Source organism: Theobroma cacao, chromosome 5 (assembly GCF_053813885.1).
Source record: "Theobroma cacao isolate CCN51 chromosome 5, ASM5381388v1, whole genome shotgun sequence".
Classification (NCBI taxonomy): Eukaryota; Viridiplantae; Streptophyta; class Magnoliopsida; order Malvales; family Malvaceae; genus Theobroma; species Theobroma cacao.
Window position 1 is genome coordinate 45,961,039 of NC_142643.1, and position 20,170 is coordinate 45,981,208.

Consider the following 20,170-nt stretch of genomic DNA (forward strand, 5'->3'; position numbering starts at 1 on the left):
CAACCAAAAAACAAAAGGATCCTACAAGGAAAAGCAGCGATAAAGCCTATAAGAATCAGATCCCTCGACAATACCCTGTATGGGGCAAAACCTGAGAGGACCTCCTAAAAAGTCTCAGGAGCACGGGGCTGAGACAAAGTCTCCCATCCAATGAGAAATGAGCAGAAGACTGAGCAGACACGTGAAATGCTTTCCAATTTCCATGTGCACTCCTTTGTAATTATTGGTGAGAGTGGGACAGACACCTCCACGTTTCCCCAACTTGAATTCCAATTGCATCTCCTACCTAACACTTTCTTGTCTCTCTTCATTTCTTTTCCTTTATTCTAGTTTTTTTTTTTTTTTGGGTATTAGTTGTGATGGCTTTGTAGGATCTATATATTTGTATGCCACTATATATTTGTCTTATATAAAAAAAGAAACTATATATATTTGTCTTGTCTGCCACTATTCTTTTCTTTCTTCCGTTAATCCATTTTTTAATTTATATTGGTATGGCATAGTGTTTTAATAATGAAAACTTATGACAAGTCTTTCTTTATAATTGCCGATTGTCATGACTCGTGGGCTCATGGGTATTTACTAAAATTTTAAGTCTTTCTTTATAATTGATGATCGGAAATTTTTGAAACTTAATGTGAAATTATGGTTAAGAAAATGTGAGTGAAGTACAGCTCAATTCATCCATTGATTATTGTTTGACAAGTTGCATTATTGTATTAACCATTAATTTTGTTAGAGTGGTTAATGACATCTACTTTGACAATAAGGGAGAAACCTTAAGTATCCATATGAATTTAGTCTAATGTTACATTGAAACTTTGGATATCAATATGAATTTAATCTAATTTTATATTGAAACTTTAGTAAAGCTATCTCATTTGTATACGTTTAAAAGAAATAAAAAGGTGCAAGTGGCATGAGCAAGTGACTAGCAATAGTATATGTTTTAGATGAAAAAGTTCATTAAAGAAAAGAGAAGGCTTGCTCTGTTTAAATCCCCACCCCCTCCCTCCTTTGGCAGAAAAAGCAAAGGTGACCAATATAAGAGAGGAGGTTAGACAAATATTAACATTATTCTTTCATGGCATTGATTTTCACACTGACTTTGTAGAATGAAATTTCAGAGAAATTACGCTGACCATATTTTATTGATACAACACGAGCTGCAAATCTTGTACAAAGAATAAAGAAAGCATCAACAATCACAGAGACAGACTTTGCCTCGCCTTTTTTCCTTTCAGTTTGGCATGTTCAAGAGGGAGAGTGAATTAAGCATTAGACTTGGAAAGTTCATTAAATAACATACCTTTTGATCAACTTTCCATAGTTGGAAAAGCATAATTGGAGCGAATTTAGAAAAGTAAAAGAATCACATATATATATATATATATAAAGCTATTCATAATGATAAATAATTTTATATAATTTGTTAATCAAGAAAAAAAATACTTATAATAGTCTTTTAAGAAAGTTGTGCTCAGCCATATATATTTTTTTAGATTCAAATTCATCAATTTTTAATTATGTGCTAAAAAATATCTATTTCTTTATAATTGAATCTTAAACGTTTTGATTTACATTACTCTTGTTTTTAAGTTGAAATGTTGAGACTTATTGGCTCAAATGTAATAGAATCACTTGGACGATTTGCATATTTTTTTTAAATAATTTATTAATTATTTTCAACTTACTCATACTTAGCCAAACTTCAAAAAAAAATTAATACAATTAATATCTAATATTCTTATGGTATTTCTATTTAAACTTATAATCCTAAATATAAAACTATAATGCATAAAATATAAAAATTAAATATGATATATCAGATTAATAATTTCTTTTTACATAATCAGGATCGTTTAAAGACTATATATTAAAGATAATTTCATTTCAACTAAATATAAAACATAAAACACATAAAAAAATACTCAAGATAAACTCCTTTTATATAATTAGGATTAATAAAAAATTATATATTGATAGAATTTTAAATAACAGTGCAACACTAAAACTTATATTTGAAAATTATAAAATAATTTATTAATTTTTAAAAATTAAAATTATAAAAATAAAATCCACATAACAGAAAAAAAAAGAACATGACAAATAGAAAATGAAATTCATATATGACATAATAAAAAAGAAAAAAAGAATATGGTTGATGGTTTGTAGAAATTTAGAAAAAAAATCTATAAAAATTTAAAATAGATGAGCAAATAGAATAGAAATTAAAAAATAAATAATAATAATAATAATAATATAAATTGAAAGAAGAAAATGAAAAAACACTTTAAAATTGAGTAAGGCATGTGAGTTTATTTTGTTATTCTTTATTTATATTAATTATTAAATAAAAAATTATTGTGAGGGGTCAATAAGAGAATATATTAAAAATTTTAAAAATTTTATATGATATAGAAAAAATTTTAAAAATTTGGGGGCTGCTGTGTAAAGGAGAATATATATTTACATATAGGACCAACTGGCAAAGCATGATTAATTTGTACTAGTAAATGTCTGGAGATTGATGATTAGCCTTGATCTGCCATAATTCATTGAATCACTTTGGAATGGGGCGGCTCTGATTTTGCCACCTTTTTCGGTCCAATGGAATCATAAAGTTAGTAATTAAAGGAGTGAATGGAAGAGCAAGCCAAAATAAGGATGAGTCTTTTGGTCAAAAACCGACAACAGCTTATTACTATATAATTTTCTTCTTTCCTCTCTTCTATAAACCATGATGGGCAATGAAAACAGATTTTATTTGTTTAATAAAATCTCATGACTTAAGGTGAGCCTTTGTTTGTACTTGAACGGCCGTGAAAAGCTGCGTGCCAGTTTCATAAAACCCAGTCAGACACAACGTTTCTGCTCAACTCATCCCTTTTACCTTACTTTAGCGTCCTTTGCTCTTCCATTTCTCAAAACCCTTTTATTTTCTTCCTTTGATCTTCGATTCTCTTTTCCTTTTCCTTTGTTTTTTTGGCTTGCTCCGTTGTTTCTTTCTCATCTCTTTTCCCTTCACCTCAAAGTGTCGGCTTCTCACATTCCTCTACTTTCCACCCAATAAACCAGAAACCTTTCACTTTGATTCTTAGTTGCCTCTTTCTTAATAGCTATAGCCAATGGAGAAAGCCACCGTTTCCAATATCTTACCATTCTGATTATTTGCCTTGCTCATATCGTTTATTGATATATTCTTCTTGCTGTTTTCATTTTTGGGTTTTCTCGATCCCCTGTTGTCTACGTTCTTCTGTCATTCGCTTTACTTTTCTGTTGAATTAAAAAAATGGAACCTATTCTTACTGGTGCTGCTGCCAACCTTGCTGCGGAAGCTGCGAAAGGCATCTTCCAAGAAATGAAAAGTCATATCAGATATGTAATCATTTACAAGAAAAATGTCGACAAGTTCGAGGAGAAACTTAAGACGTTGATTGCAAAAAGAGCAAGTGTGCAGCAAGAGGTTGATGCTGCAGACAGGAACGGGGAGAAGATAAAAGCGGACGTCCAACATTGGAGCAACACAGTGGACAAGGTAATCATTGAGGAGGAGAAGAAGGTGAAGGATCTTGAAGACAAAGCAAAGAACAAGTGCTTCATTGGCTTGTGTCCCAATATCAAGTCTCGCAACCAGCTTAGCAGGAAAGCAGAAGAAGGTGTCGCGACTATTGACGACCTTATCCAACAGTGTCAATTTAACGGAGTGGGATACCGTGATGTTCCAGAAGCTATATTGGACGCATCTCCTAAAGACTTTGAGACCTTTAAATCAAGAGAAAAGGTTTTCAACGATATCATGGAGGCTATAAAAGACGCTACTATCAACATGATAGGGTTGTATGGGTTGGCTGGTATGGGCAAAACATCACTAGTCAAAGAAGTTGCCAGACAAGTCCAAGAGCTTAAGTTATTTGATTCGGTGGTTACCGTAATTATGACTCAGACGCCGGACATTCAGAACATTCAAGATCAAATTGCAGAGTTGTTGGGTCTAAGACTTGAAGACAAGAGTACGGTTGTAAGAGCACGAAGATTGTGCGAAAGGTTGAAGAAAGAGAAGAAGGTTCTTGTTGTTTTAGATAATGTTTGGAAGAAATTGGACCTCGAGGAAGTTGGAATTCCATTTGGAAACCAACACAAGGGATGCAAGATATTGTTGACATCAAGAGATCAAAATGTTCTCTCCAATGGGATGGATGCTGAGAAAACTTTTTCAATTGGTGATTTAGACGATGAAGAAGCTTGGGACTTGTTTAGGAAGATGGTTGGGGATAGTGTTGAAAGTGCTGAGTTGCGATCTACAGCAGTTGAGGTAGCCCAAAGGTGTGCAAGATTACCGCTGGCCATTGCAACAGTTGCAAGGGCATTGCGAAATAAAAGTTTATTTGCTTGGGAGGATGCTTTACGGCAACTACAGAGGCCTTCCTCAAGCAACTTCACTGGGATATCCGCTGACGTATATTCAGCTATAGAGTTGAGTTACAATCATTTAGAAAGTGATGAACTTAAACAAACTTTCCTACTTTGCACTCTACTGCGCCATGATTCAAGCATTGATTACTTGTTGCAATGTGCGATTGGTTTGGGTTTAATTAATGGTGTCAGCACCGTGAAGGAAGCACGGAATAGGTTGTTAACACTGGTGAGTAACCTCAAAGCCTCTTGTTTGTTACTTGATAATAACCTCAATGACCGTTACTTTGATATGCATGATCTTGTTTATGATGTCGCCGTGTCAATCGCTTCTAAGGACAATCATGTCTTTGCATTAAACGAGGAAGTTCTGGAAGATTGGCCAAATGGAGAGAAAATGAACAAGATTTATTTGCGATATCCTAGTATAATTGGAGAGCTTCCTTCCGAGTTGAATTGTCCAGAGGTTGTTCTTTTCATTTTCTTTAGCGAAGATCTTTCCCTCAAAATGCCACCTAGCTTCTTTAACGAAACAAAAAATCTTAAAGTCTTAGATTTGAGTGATATGCAATTTTCTTCTTTACCTTTGTCAACTTGTCTCTTAACAAGCCTTCGTGCATTGTTCCTGAATCGATGTGAATTGAGAGATATAACCAGTATTGGAGAACTTAAGAATTTGGAAATTCTTAACCTTTCATATTCTGATATCAAAATTCTACCTAAGGATATTGGGCGACTGGTTAAATTAAAACTGTTAGATTTAAGTCATTGTACTAAACTCAAAATAATTTCACCAGGTGTCTTATCAAGCTTGTCTAGATTAGAAGAATTATATATGGGTGGCACCTTTATTCAATGGGAAGTAGGGGGACATGCCAACCAACGAGGCAGTATTGCTAGTCTTGCTGAATTGAATACTCTGTCTTGTTTGACCACTTTAGAAGTCCATATTCCTGATGCCGAGGCCATATCAAGGGGCTTGCTCTTTAAAGAGTTGCACAAGTTGATCAGATACCAGATTTTCATAGGAAAGGAATGGGAATGGTTTGGTGAGTATGAGCATTCAAGGACTCTGAAACTCAAGTTAAGTACAAGTATTGATCATTTGGATCATGGAATTAAGTTGCTATTGAAGAAAACTGAAGCTTTATATTTAGATGACCTTAAAAGTGTCACGATTGCAATGCAAGAGTTCAAAGATGAAGAAAGCTTATCGCATTTGAAGAATCTCCATATCCAAAATGATTCAGTGATCAAATATATCATTATTGATAATGGTATAGTTGATAAAAATGAATTTCTTCAATTACAATCTTTGACACTTCAAAATCTACCTCAGCTCATTAGTTTTTGTTCTGAAGATGAAAACGGCTCTACCTCCAGGGTTCAAGATGAGTTGCCTCTATTTAGTGAAAAGGTATTTATTACTTTTCATTTTTCACTCATTCTAAAGCATATGTTGATCTCATTTATTAGTTTCTTAAAATTTTCTTCTTATGAACAGCCAACGTTCTCAAATGTTAAATTAGTATTATTTTAGAATCTCTCTCCTTCGCTTTTTTGCTAATTGATCTTCAATATCTATTATGAGTAAAAACATACATTGAATATCTATTTTAAATTTGACACTCTACAATCCGTTTATAAAAATTGTCTAGTGCTATACTGATCCTTTGTTAAAGTTTTATGCAAGAGCCTAGCATAATTGTAAGATGAGTGAGGGCATAGTTAGAGATCTTAGGTTTGAGATTTTGTTCATGCAGATAAATAAATTTCAATATATATCTACATTCTAAAAAAAAACTGATGCCTTCTCCTCCATTTAAAAAAAACAGGTTGCCACATTGTGTGAAAGCCATTTCCTTTTGTTTCCATTTTTCGCTACCATCCACGATTGATAAACCGAACCATGTCATAGTGCCCATTTCAAAGCCTGAACATCAACAAAACCCACTTCAGTGATTGTTTAATACATTAGAAATCACTTCTCCGTAAAATGGAAGTAATTATTTCTCCTGAACTCAGTTGCCATTGAATTGGCAAACCCATTCCTTCCTTTTTAATCATAGAATGTTATGTAATTATGCTAAATAAGCTAGTCTTTCTTCTGTTGTCTTTTTCTTTTTTTTTTTTCACACAATTTTTAATCTAGATTAATTACTTGTCTGCAGTCGTTGTTCCCTTGCTTGGAGAATTTGCGGTTGTCCTCAATTAGTGTTGAAAGGATATGGCATGATTCTTTCTGCAATCATGAGAATTTGACAAGTTTGATCATCGAGAATTGTGGCAACTTAAAACGTTTATTATCATTTTCTATGTCTAGGAAGCTAGTGCATCTCAAATGCTTTGAGATAATTGGATGCAAGTGCCTAAGAGAGATAATTTTTGCAGAGGATATAGAGGAAGAAAGCAAAGATACGATTTTATTTCCTCAATTAAACTCTCTAAAGTTACAAGATCTTCAGCATCTCATTGGATTTTTGTTAGAACGTCGGAATATTGAATTTCCGTCCTTGAAGTCACTAAAGATAGAGAAATGCCCAGAACTAAAGGGGTTCATATACGAATCTACAATGGAAGGGAGCCAAAATTTTTCTAGTCAAGTTCTCTTTGACGAAAAGGTAGAGTATTGTTAGCATTCTTTATTATCCATGTTTTCCCATTGCCATGCTTTTGGCCTTGATTATAGGAACAAATGCTTCTAAACATTTCATTAATTGGCATGAATTAATTACATACAGGTTGCATTTCTTAGTTTGGAGAAAATTTCTATTTCCAAATTGAGAAACATGAAGATGATATGGAAGAACCAACTCGCTGCGAATTCCTTTCACAAACTACAGGAAATGGAAGTTGAAGAATGTGACCAGCTACTGACCATTTTTCCATCTAATATGTTGAGAGCATTTCAAGGACTGCAAACTCTAACAGTTCATAAATGTGTTTCGGTAGAAGAAGTATTTGAAGTCGGAAGCTCAAATATGGAAGAAACAGGTGCTGTCACCAGTCAACTAAGAGAGTTGCATATTTGGCATCTACCAAGCCTCAAGAATATTTGGAAGAATGATCCCAAAGGAATTTTTACATTTGAAAATCTGCGGGTAATAAGTGTTTGGGATTGTTGCAGTCTGAAGAATGTATTTCCAGCCTCAGTAGCCAGAGTTCTTCCACAACTTAGAGATCTTCACATAAATGATTGCGGAGTGGAAGAAATTGTTTCCAAGGAGGAAGGATTGGAAACAACTGTCACTTTCAGGTTTGATCAAGTATGCTACCTTCGTCTTTGGCAGCTACCAGAACTCAAATGCTTTTACCCGGAGGTACATACGACAAAGTGGCCAATGTTAAAAAAGTTAAAAGTATTTGGCTGTGACAAAATGAAGATGTTTGGTACAGAACGTCTCAGCATCTCAGATATGGCTAAAGTCGATGGACAACTTGAGTCCACTTTAATCCAACCACCGCTTTTGTTGGCTGAAAAGGTATGCATGTGCCTCCACCTCCACTCTTTCTCAACTGATTAAGATGCTAACGTGTACGTGAAAATCAATTTAACAGGCCCTTGTAATGTACTAGCTATATTTCCAACTTTTTATTAACAAACTAGAGTGCCAAAAATAAACATCATTTTAATCAAATGTGATCTTACAAAAAATCATTAAATACAACAAAATCAAATTTTTATTATTGTTATTATTTTTATAGGAAATTGCATATGTCAATGACTAGCTAGTTGAATTTATATAAATTAAGTGGTATGTAATACTTTAAAAAAAAAAAATCACTTCCATGTTTTGATTTCACTCACAAATACAGACGATAACTTCAAATTTGCTAGTTTCAAAGAGAAAAAGCAAAAAAATAGTGTTACATTAAACATTTAGTCACTTAATGTTTCAAAAATTTCTATTTAGTCGTTCAACTTTAAAAAATTCTTATTTTGATCACTTAATTGTCTGAAAAATGTTAGTCAATCATTACCTTTTTTAAAGACAAAAGTCAACCATTGGCTTCTAACAATTGAATGGTAAACATTAACTTTTACAAATTTGATAACCAAATTGTGATTATTCAAAATTAAATGACCAAAATAAAATTTTATGAAAAGTTAAGTGACTAAATGTGTAATAAAAAATGGAGTATATATACCTTGTTTGAGTATAAATAAAAAGAAGTATTCCAAAGTTTCAAATGTAATCTGAGTGTATCAAGACTTGCGCAATAATTTTTATTAGTACAATAATTTTTGCATTGTTGAAAGAAGAACATTGACTCCAAAACTGTTACTTTATTGGTTTTCAGGTCATCCCTCAATTAGAAAAATTGTCATTAAATATTGATGACATTAATGCAATGATAAGTGATAGTCAATTTTCAAGAAGCCTTTTTCGTGAAATAAAAGTTCTCAGGGTGTGCAACTCTGGTGATGAATCTGTTGTTTTCCCAATTACTTTCCTAGAAAGATTTCAAAATCTAGAAAAGCTTGTGGTGATTTCTTATGAATTCAAAGAGCTGTTCTGCGATGAAAGAGATAGTGGTATGGAGACATATGCTGGGACACTGCCCACGATCAGAAGCCTAAAATTGATTTGTCTTGATAATCTCAAACATTTATGGAAGCAGGACGTACAAGTAGACCGCATTCTCCCTAATCTGGAAACTCTTCAAGTCCACCAGTGTGACGAACTTATTAGTTTAGGATCATCCTCAGCATCGTTTCAAAATCTCTTGACGTTGGATGTGTGTAGCTGTGGCGCAATGATATGCTTAGTTACATCTTTAGCAGTCCAAAGTCTGGCGCAACTCAAAAAATTGAGGATAAGACAGTGCATTTCCATGAAGGAAATAGTTGGAAATGAGGGTGATGAAGCAACATACAACATTAATTTCAGCAAGTTGAAAAGTTTGGAACTCTGTGATTTACCACAAATTACAAGCTTTTGTTCAGGCAACCATACATTTGGGTTCCCATCTTTAGAAGAAGTAATTATGAACAAATGTCCCGAAATGGAGATTTTCTGTAAGGGAGTTTTAAATGCGCCAATGCTGGAAAGAGTACAAGTAACAGACAAAGATGGTAAGGGACACTGGGGTGGTGACCTTAACAGCACTGTCCAACAATTGTACGCCGAAAAGGTACTTGCTCATTTTAATTTATCTAACCAATTAGTTGTCTTTGTAAGGCTTTTTTTGTTTGTGGATGCTTTTGTTTGCTTAATTTGACTTAGGGTTTCTATTTTTTTTTTTTTCGTTTTTGTGGTTACCCATGAACTTAATCGTTCCTTTTTTGTTGGATTTTGTAGGTTGGATACAAAGGAGTGGAGTATGTAGTACTCTCCGAGTTTTCTAAGTCAACAGAAATATGGAAAGAGAATCCTGAAGGAGTTTTCAATTTCGTAAATCTTACATATTTGGAAGTTTACAAGTGTAAGAGCTTGAAGTACATATTTACTGTTTCTATGGCTTTGGATCTTCTGCAATTGAAGGAGATAAAAGTAAGAAATTGCCCTATGATGGAGCAAATAATCACAAGAGAAGGAGCAGAGGAAGCATCAATCGTGTTGCCCAGGCTTCAGTCTATAACTCTTAGGTCATGTTCCAACCTGAGGAGCTTTTCTTTGGGAAGTATTACAATGGAATGTCCATCTTTGCAATGTATCGATGCAGTTAATTGTTCAAAATTGTTAGCATTGGCATCTACATTTGTAGGAGAGAAGGATACAGAGACAGTCGCAGCCTTTTTCAATGATAAGGTTAGTCTCTGCATGGTTTCTTCACATTTAAAACGTTTTTCTTTCCGAAGTTTAACTTGTTTATTTTGTCTGCTAATAATAGGCAAATTTAAATTCCATTATAAGAATCAAAGTAAAGTTTTTGATGCAATAAGGATTATGTATGTAGGTTGTGTGTCCAAATTTGGAGATTGTGCGACTATCCTCAATTGACGTTCAGAGAATATGGGATGACCAACTTCCTGAAATGTCTTCTTATGTTCAAAATTTAAAACAATTGACTGTCGGGGGCTGTAGAAATCTAGAAGAAGTTATCTTTATAGAAGGATTACCAGAAGATGGCATGTTGAGCCAAATATTCCCTAAACTAGAAATTTTGCAATTCATAGGCCTTCCCAAACTCGCAAGATTCTGCCATGGAAGTTACTTTGAATTCCCCTTGTTAAGACAGCTTATAATGAAGAACTGTCCTGCATTGAAGACATTCATCTCCGATTCTACGGTGACAAACGAAACTCTTATTTGTCAAAAAGCGAAAGGAAACAACTCAGATATTGATTCCCCTCCTCTCTTTAGTGAAAAGGTGATTACTCCATTTGTCTTTTCTTTATCACTCTTCTTTTTTTTTTTTTTATGTATCCTCAAGTTTTAAATGTTTGATTCCCCTTTCCTTTTTTACATTTTTTCCTTGTTATTTAGTTGTTGAACATGAAGATCTATGATCTGCAATATTATTGACACAATCAATAAATTTAGCAGGTGGCTTTCCCTCAATTAAAGAAATTGGGAATCGTAGGGATGGCAAACTGCAGAAAGATATGGCCTGATCAACTCGTTGGTTATTCATTTTGCAAGCTAAATGATTTGTGGGTGTACGAATGCAATCGACTGTTGAGCATTTTTCCACTTAATATGAGGGCAAGACTCCAGAATCTAGAGGAGTTCCGAATAAGAGAATGTGATTCATTAGAAGAAATATTTGAACATGAAGCGCTCAATACCAACGACTTACATTCAGTGACTGCCACTCAATCCATTGCGGAAGAAACAACCACCAATTTTGTATTTCCTAAACTAACATACTTGGAACTTTATATGCTGCCCAGATTGAGGAGTTTCTGCTCTACGGTACATACTACGGAGTGGCCATCATTAAAGGAAATGTGGATATATGGATGTGACAAAGTGGAGATATTTGCTTCAGAAAATATTCGGAGCTTTGGAGAATCAACAAATCAACAAGCCCTGTTTTGGGTAAATGAGGTATTTGAACACAAAACTATGTTAAACTTTTAAACATTTGGTATGCTCTTGATTTTCAATGTTGAGTCAAAACTCAATCAAATCCAGATGGATTTGCTTTTTTTTTTTTTTCTTATAATTCTCACAAGCATGTCTCAGTATTGCTCCAATATTGTAGCTTGCACATAAGATTTATGTTAAAATAACTATATTCACTCAATTAAGGTGTTCTCGTCTTGCTTAACTCATATAGATGCATCATATGGCACTTTTAGATTAGGTTTTAAGGAGTGTTTCGAAAAAGATAAATTAGATGAGACAAATTCATGTACATAAAAATTTGGTATTAGGCAATTTGTCAGAAAGAATTTTTCTATACAATGATATTCAGAAAACTCAAGCAATATAACATTTGAATTGTGTCTCCATCATTCTTATGTTGCATTCCCACCATAACATACACAGTGTGTCTCACTGTTGGCTTCAAGAGCTTAGTTTGTAGAATAAATGAAACATTGACATCTTTAACTTTAGTCTAACACATTTGTTAATTTCCAGGTTACATTTCCCAATCTGGAAGAATTAAAATTGGAGTCGAATGACATTATGAAAGAGATATGGCATGGACAACTTAGAGCAAACTTTTTCTACAAACTAAAAGTTCTTGAGCTCATTCACTCTCCTGATCAATCAGCTGTTTTCCCACATTGTTTTATTCAGTCATTACCAAATTTAGAAAAGCTTGTTGTTAGTGAAGCTTCCTTTAGTCATATATTCCATTTTGAAGGATTTGATGGTGAGAAAAATCATGCATCGGCAATCACTTCGTTGAATGAATTGGTGCTGTCTGAACTTCCTGAGCTAACACATCTTTGGAAGGAAGAATACCACCCCATACCAGCTTTCTGTGAACTGAGAACTCTTCAAGTGCGGGATTGTGGGAAATTAAAGATTTTAGCGCCATCATCAGTGTCTTTTGAAAATTTAACAACTTTGGAAGTTTCAAGATGTCATGGATATGTGAATTTGATAGCATGCTCAACAGCTAAGAGCCTAGTGCAACTCTCAAGAATGACCATAACTGATTGTGAGATGATAGAGAAAATCATAGCATGTGAGTCTGAGGAAGTGAAAGGAGACATTGTTTTTACTGAACTGAAGTATTTGCAACTAAGTTGTCTACCAAATATGGCTAGCTTCTGCTTAGGGGATCACAACTTGGAATTCCCTATCTTGGAGAAAATGATTGTGAGAAAATGCCCAAAGATGAAGATTTTCTGCCAAGGAGATTTAAGCACACCACAACTCCAAAAAGTGATATTGACAGAAGATGGAGATGAAGAAAATGGGCAGTGGGAAGGCGATCTTAAAACTACTATAAAACGGATGTTTGAAGAAGAGGTAAGTATCAATTTAAAAGTTATTCTTATGTTGCTTTGGTTTCTTATTTTGATTTTTCAGTAGCATGCGTTAGCTTTTCCTTGTCACCCCATACTTATTAAAAGGTTGCTCAAATGAGGAAACCATACTAATATGTAAAGTAAAGCTGTTGCAGAATTAATTAGTTCATTAATTTAGCATAGAGCTTCTAACTATTTTCCTTTTTATAATGAAAATTTACTATAAAACTGTAGTTTTGGTGCTTTTCATTAATTTAAGGAACTCTTGATTAATTTTTATGATTACAGAATGTCGAAAATTCTGAAAACCACTAAGTTTACCTTTTAGTTGCTCAAGTTGAAGAGGGAAATATTGTTTTTGTACTTGTGAGAGGCTACATGTTCCTTGGATTGAAGTGAGATGGTAAGTAGATCTTCTACTTCCATAATCTCCATTTTTCTACTTTATTTCCTTCACCACACCTGACTGCTTTGTTTTTGTCTCCTTCAATTTTGGATTGCCAATTAATTAATTTTTTTATTAATTAATTTGCAGAAGAAATAACAGGGAACTGGTTTGTTTAAAAGTGCTTGATCTATATACCCTTATCAATTTATTAATTTATGAAATTAAAAAATTATCACTTATTTTTTATTATCAATTAAATTATTTAGTAGGATTTGTAACATTGAAAATGTGAAATTGCAATTAGTAACAGGAAATATGGATGGCTGATGCATAGTTGAAATGTATGAATGTGTAACATGAAGCTGGTCATTCTCTAATTGGATATTTGCTGGGGGTTCCTCCAAAAGGTTATAGAATACCAAGCATAGAGGAGTTGCAAGATGATAGATTTGCTACTGGAAGTGTAGACGAGTCTCTTCAAGTGAGTAAGAATATTGTTGTCATTACTACGCTTCATTAGTTTGTATTGCCTTACTGATCAAGAAAAGGAAATAGTTTGATGCTAATTTTATGTTATGATGGTAATGCTAACTTGCCAAGACAACTTAGAAGTTTTGTATATCTGCACCTTGCAGGCCAGTGCTCGTAGCATTTCACACAAGGTGAGAAGCTCTCTTTTTCTCCAGTTAGCTTCAACTATTCTGCAACTCTTGGGTTCTACCACTGTAATTGTTTGAGGGCCCTTCTTTGGTCTTGATGACTAGATGCATGCTGCACCCACATCATTAAGTTCCTAGGTTCGAGGGCTAACAGAAGAATTGACTGAAATCTCGTCTGAAAAGCACAATAGAAATCAGATAATAGATATGACTTGTAGGATAGCAAGAGATGAAGCAACTTCAACTGGTACTAATAAAAACTATTAACTATAGTTTGATAGTCTAACAGGAATAATTTGTTCATCTGTTATTTGTAATGCTTTTTCTTTTAGTATCATAGGTAGGTGATGACTAAGGAAAAGAAAATTATTAAAGAATGAAATGGTCTCCAAGTCTTTATGATATAAAATGCATGGAATTTGGTTTATTTGCAGCACTTCCACTTCCAAAATATCACTGAAGGTGAGGGAAGAAATGTAGGAGGAGATGAACCACAAGCATGCTAATATTGACATTTCATAGAACTCAAGCTTTGTTCCAAAGTCAGAGCCTCATAGGTACAGTCAAACAGAGTTCATTCTACAAACCTGAGACACGCACGCATACTAAGTGCAATGGTCTTATTAATCATATGAAGAGCATCACTCGCATCATATTTCTGCCTGATGCTATGCTTTGCAGACTCTGAACAACTTTTTATGAGTGGTCTTAGGAAGCCCAGTCGCTGAGCATCGACAATTGGATGCATAGAGGGACTCCATGATGATGTTGACAAGGTACATTCTTCTGCTCAAATGATGTTGCCATGAGGTATTTTTAGATTACTAACAGCTAAAACCTCCCACTAAAGGAAGCAGCTGGATAAAGTACTTAGATGGTTGGGTTACACTGCGATCAAGTTAGATGGGCTGCATCGAATACTATTACAATAGAAGATGCTGATGTTGGGAGGGAAATCGAGCTGGTTCGCAAGCTCTATCAGAGCATCCCTCAATCTGCTGTCCTTTGTGAGAGTGGCCTAAACAGTTGAAGAGTGGTTTCCACAAGCAAAAATTTCTTCATTTATTGCCCATGATGTAACTAGCATTATAATATTAAGCGCTGTCTTCTATACTTCATGTTCAAATTGCATGTAAGTTGGCTATGATTAAAACCTTTCAGTTCAACTTGAACTCTTAGATGGTTCTGTTTTTACATTTAGCATGATCCAATGAGCAATACATGAAGATTGTACAGTCTGCAAAATCATCTTGGTCCGTTCTTGCTCATCCAGGAAAGGAAATTCAAACAAAAATCATTGTTTTCTGATGATTTTTTGTACCACAGAAACTTGGAGACAGACCAAGGCAGATTACACTCCCAAAACATGAGAGAAAGAACAGGAAAAAAGAACCATGTAAATTCAATAAAATTAACTTGATACATTACTGCTTTGCTCAAAAAGATACCATAAAAGAGCTCAAAACCCCAAAATCGAAGAACCCTAAAACTAAACCATCCTATATTATACAACTGTTCAAAAAAAAGCCCCAAAAACAAAAAAGGGACCAAGAAAAAAAGGCCTAAAACTCCTGAGAAGCAGATCCAATATCACCCTTGCCCTTTCCCATTTTCTTTGGAAGAAGGGTTTGGTGAATGTTGGGCAAAACACCTCCATTTGCAATGGTAACCGAACCCAAAAGCTTGCTTAGCTCCTCATCATTCCTCACTGCTAGTTGGATGTGTCTTGGAACAATTCGATTCTTCTTGTTGTCTCTCGCTGCGTTACCAGCAAGCTCTAGAACCTGAAGCGAGTAAAAAGAATTGAACTTGGGATTAGAAAAGGAGAACAGACATTAAAGGAAAAAAATGAGAGCTTGATTCAATAACGTAATGAACAACACCAAGAAAGGCATATTGAAGCAGATTGATTAACTCATCAAATAAATCCAAATTAAAACAGAGTAAAGAAAACCATTTCCAGATTAAAAAACAAACCCAATTTTTTTCAATAAGAACCCCAACCCCTAAAATAAAAAAACCCACCTCAGCAGCGAGGTACTCAAGCACAGCAGAGAGATAGACTGGAGCTCCAGCGCCGACACGCTCGGCGTACTTCCCAGCCTTCAAGAACCTCGCGATCCTCCCCACGGGGAACTGAAGCCCAGCCTTCTGCGACCTCGACACCGACTTCGATGACTTCGGCTTCCCTCTCCCTCCTTTGGTTGATGCTCCAGTAGAACTCATCTTCGAAAATCCCAAAACCCTAGATTTTGATTGTGAATTTGGAAATGGTGACGCGGAGGTGTATTGGAATGTTTGAGAAGAAGGGTTGCGGTGGTTAATATAGATGGGTTTGGAGGAGTTTGATTGGCGGAGTGCAGTGTCACGAGGATTGCCAACCTGGCACGCGTCTTTTTGGTTTTCGCGGGAAAACCATCCCTTTTAACTTTTCGAGTGTTTTGTGTATTGTTTAAGAGTTTTCTCGGTTCTTTGTCGGGTTCCCGTCTCGGTTTTGCCCATGACCCAATTTTCGGCCCGACCCAAAAGGAGCCCAAACTTATTCATAACTATCTTTTACCCAATCCAAAATATTGGGTTTTATGGGCCTCAAAAAGCCCAAAATTCCTGTTTGGTGCCCTTTTCACTTCTCCGATCTTCGTCGGGCTCTTGTCTTGGTTTTTGCCATGACCCAACTTTTACCACGACCCAAAAGGAGCCCAAAGTTTTTCATAACCAACTTTTGTCCAGTTCAAACTCTAGTTTTATGGGCTACAAAATCATTGATTTATGGGCCAAAAAAAGCCCAAAATAGAAATAAGAGATGGGGTTCACTTCACTTTGCAACTAGTAGGAAGCTAGGCTTTTCTTTCCTCTTTTCATAGGGGTCCTATTTCAGCACATGAGATTGTTGGGGTGGTGCCAAACCTCTTTTCCTTCTTCTTTGATGCGACTATACCCATTGGTTCTAACTATCTTAGGCATAAAAAAACACTCTTGTTTCTATGTTATGCTAATTACAAGTCATCATTTGTACACATTTTGACATGTGAGGGATGTAAGTTTTTTAATCGAGTCGAGCTCAAGTGTTGACACTTGGATTATATCAAATCGGCTCGACTCGTTTACACCCCCAAGTAGTAGCATTGACACTTACATTATATCAACTTGGTTCAACTCGATTGATTTTTATCTTATTACCTTTAATAGATGACAAATTTCATAAAGTAATTGTGACGAAAATTTATATTATTATATAAAGTTTTATTTTTTTTATATAAAAGAATGGATTTTGACATAAGAATTTTCCATCATAAAAGAAGAGCTTGGAATGTTTATATAATGTTCATTGATCATTACTCCACTCCAATGGGTCAAAAGTGCACTTTGATTGGTATAGCCAAAGGAAATACTTGATTTTAAAGATGTCCTCAACCTCAAGTTGCCAAATTTTCCACATTGCTTGCCAGCATAACCAATATGCATTGATCCCGAGCCTAAAAAGAGTGGCAAAAGCCCCATCAAAGAGATTCCTCTCAGGACAATTTTTGTCAATATTACTCCATAACAGCAGCTCTGTGTGCCCTCGTGCTTTATAAAACAAAAGGGGAGGGGGAGTTGATAGGGTTACTTTGTATTTTCTTCCTTCTTCCTTTCCTTACAATGAGCATGTTTTGGATTAAAAATCAGATATTTTGATGATTAAAATTTAAATTACGAAAATAGAAATATTTGATAAAATGAAATTATAATACATCTCGTCGTGTAACTTAATAGTTAGTAAATTCTTATATATACATTAGTACACAATCAAAGAACATTGCAAGGGAGATGAAATAGTTCAAAAACATTGGAGTAATACATAAAATCAAATACAAAGCGTAGCCTATGAATGTTTCATTGTTTCCATTGACACATGTGGGGAAAAAGAGAAAGATAAAACAAGTTAAAACTCTTTGGGGGTGAAAGAGAAAGATAAAAAAGGAAGGCATGAGAAGGTAGCCAAAAATGCAAAAGAGGCCAAAAGATATGAAAGGAAAAAGTGGGGAAGAATGATGTGGTTAAATTTGGTCCATTCAACACACAAACATATCAAAGGGGGAAAGGGGGCTGGATAAATATTTTATTATAAATATATATACTCTCTCTCTCTCTCGCCACCCTTATGGAAAGAGGCTAAGCCACAAGAATCCAAAAACTGTTCCTAGTTGTTGACCCAACACCAATGCTTCCAAAACCATTGTGGACTGTGGGCTGCCTATAATAATAGTAAAAAGACCCCAAAGCTGCCCCTTTGACAGTGAAGTTCACAGACAATGACAGCAGAGAGAGATGCTAGCTGTTTTGTTTTTGCTCCATGAGTCATTTTTGCAATATTCTTTTCTCTTCTTTTTTTTTTTTTTTGGGTTATGATTATTTTTGATGCAAAAGTGTTCCACCAGACCCAGAGCATTTTCTTTTCTTTTTAGGATAATTACAAGGACAGTGTCACAGTTGGCAGTGCTCCAGATCGTTCATGATTCAACACGCGCTTCTCAATCTCTTTTTTTATAATATTATATACGTTACTAATATTAGTAATAATTTATAAAAATGATTAATAATACGCGCTTCTCATTTTATCATAGTAGTAGATTTAATGTCACATTAATAAAAATATATTATAAAATATGATCAAATATTATATTAATATAAATAATAAAAAAATTTTAACACTATTGAGGATTGGATTGATATTGTCAATTTTAGAAAAAATAAAAATTTAATTGTTATAAATTATTATACATGAATTACTTCACTACTTTGACAAAATATAAAGACTAATTACATAAGTTGATCTAATACATAATAATCAAATAGTCATTGCTATTCACTGTATAATCTTTCAAAATATGTAAAATTCAAGTTATATAGATTGTTCAGTTTTTATTAAATTGTAAAAAATATTATGTATCAAAAAATTTAACATTAATATTCAAATGAAACTTGATCGGTGAGTCAATTCTTTGAGATTAAACAAATAAATCTACCATAATGCTTGTACATCATAAGCTTGACACGACACGATTAATCTCGTATTTTATGAGATACGATATTTTAACAATTGGTTTGTGGATAATTATGGAGATATGAATTAACAAATGACACTAGTTAAAACAGACCATATTTTAGTGGGCAATCCATACCAAATCCAAAGCGACCGTGTGATTAGCACAACATGGTGCTGCACTCAAAGCATTACTTAATACCACTCCCATGTTATAATAAGAGGATTATGCCATTCAGGTCAAGGAAATGTCCTGGAAATTTCACAAGGAGAACAGCTTTTCATGCTCTTATCTTCATATTTTTGGCCTTTCTTATTTATTTCTTTGTACCTAAAAGCTGGAACAAAGGGTAAGGGAAAGGGGGACAAAGTGTCAGAACCAGTTGAATGTTTATACCAAATGAACTTGGAAGAAAATACAACATTGTAGCTAGGTTAGATAAATTTTAGTATTAAGTAGTAAGTAAGCCAAACATTGCCATAAATGAGGTAGAATTTTAATTGTAGGTAAGGTGGAGCTAACCAATTTTTGTTGAGGAGGTTAAAAGATGAAAATGAATAAAAGTAAAAAATTTTAAAATTAATACATTGCATTTAAACAACCGTCAAAAGATTTGTAATAAAAAATAATTTTATATAATATATAAAAAAAATAAAAAAAACTTACCAAAAAATTATGCTCGATTATGTTTTTTAGATTTATAAACTATAATGCATAATATATAAGTAATTAAATACGATATATAGAATTTCACACAATAATTAAATAATATAAATAAAAAAAAAGATAAAAGAAAACTTTACCCTATCCAAGTTTATAAGATCATAAATATCTCTTTTAAAAAATAAAATGTATTTCAAGAGTTAATTACATAAAAGGAAAGAATGAAAAAAAGAAAGAAAGGGAGAAAGAAGCGTGAATAAATTTAAATTAGGATAACGTTGATTAGGGTTTGTAACGTTATTTTATTATTTATTATTTATATTAATTATTAAATTAAAAAAATTATTTTGAAGAGCATTAAAAATATATAATAAATAAAATATTTCAAAAATGTTGGAGAAGCCACTGCCTTCATAAATATACTACTCTCCAAACTTATTAAAAATATATATAATAATTAATTTTTTTTAAAATTTTGAAAGAGCCATGGCTCCCGTAACAATACCACCCTCCGGCCCTGATTGTAGGAGTAAGAAATAAGATTTATAACCTCTTCACCTAATCCCATAAGATCGAAAAAAAAAATTAATCCTTGTAAATTGAAAAAAAATCACTAAAAATAAACTACAAACGTTTGATTTAT

The 20,170-nt window shown here is 33.8% G+C and overlaps 3 protein-coding genes and 1 pseudogene across 4 annotated transcripts; 3 read left to right on the forward strand and 1 right to left on the reverse strand.

Moving 5' to 3' along the window:
• The first annotated feature begins 2,755 nt into the window (after positions 1-2,755).
• LOC108662045 (putative disease resistance protein At4g27220) lies at positions 2,756-9,546 on the forward strand. Its single transcript, XM_088806944.1, is given in 5 exon segments — positions 2,756-5,833; positions 6,588-7,037; positions 7,158-7,898; positions 8,719-9,342; positions 9,344-9,546. Coding segments are annotated over 5 exon segments (4,407 nt in total). The 5' UTR covers positions 2,756-3,292; the 3' UTR covers positions 9,395-9,546.
• Positions 9,424-11,444, forward strand: LOC108662044 (uncharacterized). The gene is made up of 4 exons (XM_088806699.1): positions 9,424-9,552; positions 9,720-10,169; positions 10,318-10,731; positions 10,908-11,444. Exons 1-4 carry the CDS (start codon positions 9,424-9,426, stop codon positions 11,442-11,444), a joined length of 1,530 nt encoding a protein of 509 aa, XP_088662825.1.
• Positions 11,445-11,988: 544 nt separating this feature from the next.
• Positions 11,989-15,082, forward strand: LOC18600324 (uncharacterized; annotated as a pseudogene). The gene is made up of 4 exons (XR_016026526.1): positions 11,989-12,791; positions 13,814-14,084; positions 14,272-14,613; positions 14,688-15,082. The product of XR_016026526.1 is annotated as an uncharacterized LOC18600324 (transcript).
• Positions 15,083-15,213: 131 nt separating this feature from the next.
• On the reverse strand, positions 15,214-16,143 carry LOC18600325 (histone H2AX). The gene is made up of 2 exons (XM_007030694.3): positions 15,863-16,143; positions 15,214-15,621 (listed from the first exon to the last, which is right to left on the reverse strand). Exons 1-2 carry the CDS (start codon positions 16,061-16,063, stop codon positions 15,400-15,402), a joined length of 423 nt encoding a protein of 140 aa, XP_007030756.1. The 5' UTR covers positions 16,064-16,143; the 3' UTR covers positions 15,214-15,399.
• Between the last annotated feature and the right edge of the window lie 4,027 nt (positions 16,144-20,170).